The sequence below is a fragment of the Athene cunicularia genome (assembly GCF_003259725.1).
Source record: "Athene cunicularia isolate RWA chromosome 8 unlocalized genomic scaffold, athCun1 chr8_part1, whole genome shotgun sequence".
Lineage (NCBI taxonomy): Eukaryota > Metazoa > Chordata > Aves > Strigiformes > Strigidae > Athene > Athene cunicularia.
The window spans coordinates 29,789,149-29,794,510 of NW_020799109.1; the positions used below are offsets into that span (position 1 = coordinate 29,789,149).

At 63.6% G+C, this 5,362-nt stretch overlaps 1 protein-coding gene across 1 annotated transcript in view; it reads right to left on the reverse strand.

The window, feature by feature from the left end:
- Positions 1-4,487, reverse strand: part of KIAA1614 (KIAA1614 ortholog) — an 8,439-nt gene extending 3,952 nt beyond the window's left edge. The window contains exons 1-5 of the mRNA XM_026853394.1: positions 4,236-4,487; positions 3,091-3,726; positions 2,406-2,469; positions 980-1,135; positions 1-219 (exon numbers count right to left, since the gene is read on the reverse strand). Coding sequence (XP_026709195.1) covers positions 1-219; positions 980-1,135; positions 2,406-2,469; positions 3,091-3,726; positions 4,236-4,350 — 1,190 coding nt within the window. The 5' untranslated portion in view covers positions 4,351-4,487. The remainder of the gene's footprint in view (positions 220-979; positions 1,136-2,405; positions 2,470-3,090; positions 3,727-4,235) is intronic.
- Positions 4,488-5,362: the final 875 nt, after the last annotated feature.

The following is a 5,362-nucleotide window of genomic DNA, read 5'->3' on the forward strand; positions in this document are numbered from 1 at the left end:
AGTGAGGAGAGTGCCGAGGCCAGGGCCCGCCGGTGCCGCAGCTGCAGCCGCTCCAGGTACCGCACCTCGACGTCGCGGGCCGACTCATCCTCAAAGCGGACGCGGGACGGGGAGGGTCCCCGGGGCCGGCGCAGCCGCCCGCAGCTCGACTCCCCACTTGATGAGTCGCTCAGGCTCCCGCCGTCCCGTGGGGTGACGCTTGGCCTCCCGCTGGGCTCCCTGCCGTGGGGACAGACAGATGGACATGGATGAGCTGCGAGGGCTGCTCAGCTCCCTTGGAAAAGCAGGGCAGGAGGGGGAAAACCCAAGGCAGGAGATGAGGCAGGAGGAAAGTCTGCCTGATGCTGCACTGCCGTGTACAGCTCTGCTCCCCTCAGCCCTCTGCCCCGGCTGCCTGAAGCTGAAACCACGAGAGGCTACAGCAATGCTTCGCTGCCACAGCCCAACCTCCAACACCTTTTCCCTGCACCGCAGCACCTTGTTAATCAGTCCCGGAACACTGAATCACACATGACCCAGCACACATAGCGAGCCGTGGCTTTGGTACAGCCCTCCAGCCCCAAGCCTCTCCGGCGAGGTGCTCCCCATCAGCTGGGAAACGCAATCCTCCCAGCCAGCTGGGATCACCCCGCCACGTTATCATAAAACACAGTTAAATACCCCCCAAATATGATGCTGTGAAGACTTCACGTGTGCCCAGGCAGGGGGATGCTCCTGCAAGCAGAGACACGCTCACCCAAGGGTATGAGGCCACATGCATGGCCACAGCAGGTCGGCCCCTGGCTCTGCACGCACAGGTGCCTGCTCCGCACACATGCCCGCACGCGTGCTCACGCTCCCCACACACACTCACGTGTGTCGGCCGTGCACACTCCGCACTCACATGCTCCACACGCACCAAATCCAGGCGAGGCACCCCCAAGCACTCCGTGGTGGTGACAGCGGGGGGCAGGATGCGGCCTGCAGGGCTGGCACTGACCTGGGCTGCGGGCTGGTGGCAGCGGGGAGGAGGAGGAGGATGTCGTGGCTGGCGCGCAGGGGGTTCGTGCGAGCCTTCATGCGGGCGCGCTGAAGCAGCTGCTTGGCCTGCTCGTGCCGAGGGCTCAGCTCCAGCTCCTGCCTGGGGACAAAGGCCCTGCGGCCCCGCAGCGGGGAGGGGGATTAGGAAAAAATAACAGGGATTAGAAGTGGTTTAACAGTGACGGTGGGGCTGGTCTGCTCAGAGGAAACAGGGCCCAGCCTCCATTCATAGGCAGGTTGGTTGCTGTGTTGGGGCACAGCTGGGCAGGAGCCCCCGTACCCCCCCATGCCAGGCAGGAGGTGGCAGGTCACACCCTGCACCAGCAATGCTTTGGGGGGAGGCTCAGCACCACACAACTTGGGCACCGGCTCAGCCAAGGCAGCGCTTTGCATCACGGGTGTCCTGGACGTGGATGGGGAAACTGAGGCAGGCACTGCCTCCAATCTCCACTGGTGTAACTCCTGCAGCAGTGTGAATGCAGGTAGGTTTGGCATGACCCCCCCGAGCTGGCTGCCTTCCCTTCCTCGCAGGGGGTCTTCCCCCTGGTCCCCTCACCCCGTCAGCTGCAGGGTGGGGGCTCCATCAGCGACAGGAGGGCACAGCCCTGCTCCAGCGCTGACTTCCCTGTTTGTTGGCCATGGCCCTAATCCCTATGATTAAAATAATCAGCTCAGGCAGTCACTTGGGGGAGCCTGGCCTTAACCTCTTCGCGGCAAGGTGGTAGGTGCACACCGGCCCCCGGGAAAGCCCCCTGTGCAGCACCATGGGGGGGTTCAGGCTTCCCCTGGGTTTTGGCTGCCCCTGCTCAAGGGGAATGCAGCATGCCCAGCTCTGCCATGAACCCAGCTGTCACCAATCAACCGCAGCCATTGGAGCAGAGTGGAACCAGTATCCACGATACAGGGGGATCATTCTCACTCCTTTGCTTACTCCATGCAGTCCCCGAGCCCCCAAACCTGCTCCCTGGCCTACCTTACCTGCCTGTTCCACCTCCATATTTTTAGTCCATACCTCTAAGGTTTATCATTAGTCCAACAAGATTACACACTCCTGCCACCTCGATCCCCTTAAGCACCTGGAGCAAGTTTCTGTCTTGCCCTCTTCACCAGCTTCCTTCCCACCCTGGGGTCCTGGTGGGGACCCCCTGTGCCCAAACACCACATGCACCTGGCTTGGCCTGACCCTCCTGCCCTGCTCACACTGAAGCATCACCAGAGCCCATCCACACTCCATCCACCAGCTTCCACGCTGGGGGCTGCCCCCACAGCCCTTCCACAGAGCTCTGGTGAGCCCCAGTGCTGCTTCGCGGGATGCATTTAATATACAAGACTGAGAGAAGGAAAAGAGGGAAATATCCATCTCTGCCACACTGGGACTGACCTACCTGCAGCTCTCGGTGTCCTGCAGCGAGACCCCCGAGTCCCAGTCCCCGTCGCTCACTGGCACCTCTGAAAGGCAGGACAGGGAAAGGCATCAGGCTGGTTGGACTGCGGCCCCCACCCTGGTCGCCCTCAACAGCACCCCTCGTTTCCCCCAGCCTCATGGTTCAGCCTGTGCTAACAAACACCCCTTCTGGGGTTGTCCCAGCTGCTGGGCTCTGGAGAGACCCCAGAGGAGCAGGACAACAGCACGTGGCGTGGGGTGTGCCCTCAAAGATGGGGACCACAGGGTCGTTAGGGCAGATACTTTCAAAAGAGAAATTAATTCCCTTTTCTGGTGACAGTTTGCAAAGGGAAGATGATGCCCACAGACCTCGAGTGCCCCAGAAAGCAGATTTTTCTCTAGCTTTTAGCAGTGAAATTCCTCACCAGGATGCCGGAGGGGACCGGCAGCACCCGGAACATCCTGGTGAAGAAGCGCCCTGTTCTGTTTGTGGGCATCTCCCACAGCTGCCAACAAAGGGGACAAAGCACCTGCAGGTGACGGGGTAGCCCTGGGGTGTGAACCAGCTACACCCACAGTGAGGGAGGCTGGAGGATGGTGCCGAGGACCCCCCTTCACCTCATAGCTTTGCCTTTCCGCTCCCTCTGGCTCTCCCAAAACAGCCACCACCCGCCCAAAATACGCACCGGGCGCAGTGAGGCCCAGCACCTCCTGCAGTAGCTGCCGGTTCCTCTCCACCTGCTCAGCCAGCGAGAGCCTCTCCCAGGCCTCTGCCACGGTGGGGGATGCAGAGGGACCCCTCTGGTCCCGTGGTGGGATTCGTGCCTCTTCTTCCAGGGGAGGTCTCTCGTGGGGGGAGGCAGAGCCCCAGGACCAGCTGCCCTCATCTGGGGGGAGCTTGGTTCCTCCTGGCACATCTCTCCTGGGTGTCGGCACCCGCCAGAGCCCTGGGGTGCTGGCGAGGGGTGCCGGGGTTGGGGGGCCGCTGGCCACAGACTCCCCACCATCCAACAGCCCGTCCGTCAGGTAGGTGCGGAGCTGAGCACGTGGCTCCACCGCTGCCACATCCACCCCCGCCTTCCCCCGCCGGGGCCGGTGTTTTTTGGGTGAGGGGCGTTCAGGGGTGGCCGTGGGGGTCCCCGGCCGGCTGCCCCCTCGCTTCTCCTTCAGCGCCTTCACCTTGCTCTCCAGGATGGTGTGGGGGCCGCAGGCGGCCTCGGAGCACTCCGGCAGGGTAGGGCCTCGGCTGCCGCTCTGGCTGTGCTGCCTGGGGGGCCGCGGCACCCGCCACGTCTCAGCAGGAGAGCCCCGCTCCATGCGCCCTGTGGGGAGAAAACCCGGGGAAGGGTGGATGAGCCCCCACACTGCCCTCACCCTCCTCTGCCTTGGTGCTTCCTGCACCCCAGAGGCTCTGCAGATAGCAGCCCCAGGGGGCAAATGCAGGCGATGCCACCACCGTGCAGCAAGACCCTGCGGGGAAGGGGACAGGGATGTGGAAGAGCACGAGGCTACCCACCCGCCCAGAGACACTGCACCAGCACTGCTCCAGAGCAGGGGAATGGGGGAGCAAGGGAATGGGGGAGCGGTGGTTCCCCGAAGCAGGCGGCTGGGGGCTGGCAGGAGCGTGGGTGCCTGCCTGTGGTGTTTTGGGTGCCCCAGGAGCACCTGGGCAAGATGTCCCGGAGGAAACTGGCACTTTCTGAGCCAAAGCAGGGCCCCTAAACTCCCCAGAACAGAAATCCTTCACGGCTGCAACTTGCCGAAGGTGTCACCAGCCCCCTGCTCCACCCCAGCCCCCAGCATCACACATGTCACTTGTCCTTGCACTGACCTTGTGGTTCCGGTGGCACCCAGGTGCCGCTGCCCCCCTGCACCCCACTGGCAGCATCCCGTTCCTGCTGGTACCCCTGGAGGAGCCTCCCCCAGGCCCGGGGCTGCAGGGCCATCCCCGGGACGCCCACCCGGGTCCCAATCAGTCCCCCGCGGCCCACTGCAGCCCCTTGCTGCCCTGGGACAGAGCGGTGGCAGGATGGGACTGGAGGTGGGAGGCAAGGGCTGTCCTTACCCCGAGCGCACCATCGGGAGAGGGCTGGGAAGAGAGAGAAGAAGGCGGAAGAAGGGAAGGAAGCAGGGGAGGGGAAAAAAAATTTTTTTGAAAAAAAAGGACAAACCAGCAAATCCCAGCCCCTTCAGCCAAGCCCGAGCTCAGCTGCTTGGCTGGGCTGTGGGGCCGTGGCAGGCCCTGCCTCCTGCCTGGGCCTCCTCCTCCTCCTCCTCTGCGCGCCCCCGAAGCACGCACCCCATGCGGGGCACTCAGCCAAATCCTGCCCCGGCCCCAAAGCTGAACCGCCTGCCCTCGCGCTGGCTGGTGGGTAGCTCTAAAGGGCGACACCACCGTGGCCACCGAAGCCTGGGGGGATGCAGGGGACCCCAACACTCCGCGCCGGGACAGAGGGAAGCCCAGCTGCCTTGGCTGCCTCTCAGGAATGTCCTTTGTCTGGGCTGCGGGTTTGGGAGGCGAGCGGGGAGCAAAGCCAGCTCACTGCCCCGTGCCTGCCGGGGGGGCACCTCACCCCGGGGTGCTAGGTGCTGGAGGGATCTGCCCCGCACCAGTGGCTGGGGCTCCAGGAGGCCCTAAAAGGATGGAGAGGTAGGTCCCACCAGGTAGGGGTGTTTAAGAGCCTTCAGACCGGCAGAAAAGCCTGGCTGCTTTAGGCACCCTCCTGTGAGCATCACACGTTTGCAGACATGCTAAATTCTCCAGATTTTCTGGAGGCCAAATCCTGTGGGGACCCCTGGTGAGCTGGGGCCAACCAAGCACCTTCAGGCAGGAGGACAGTGGGACCCGAGCTTGGTGTACACACATCCCATCACCCCTCAACCAGCTTGCGACACACACCCTGCAGAGCCACCCGCTCCCCACATGCCAAAACCCTTAGCACCTCCCCCCCCCCCCCC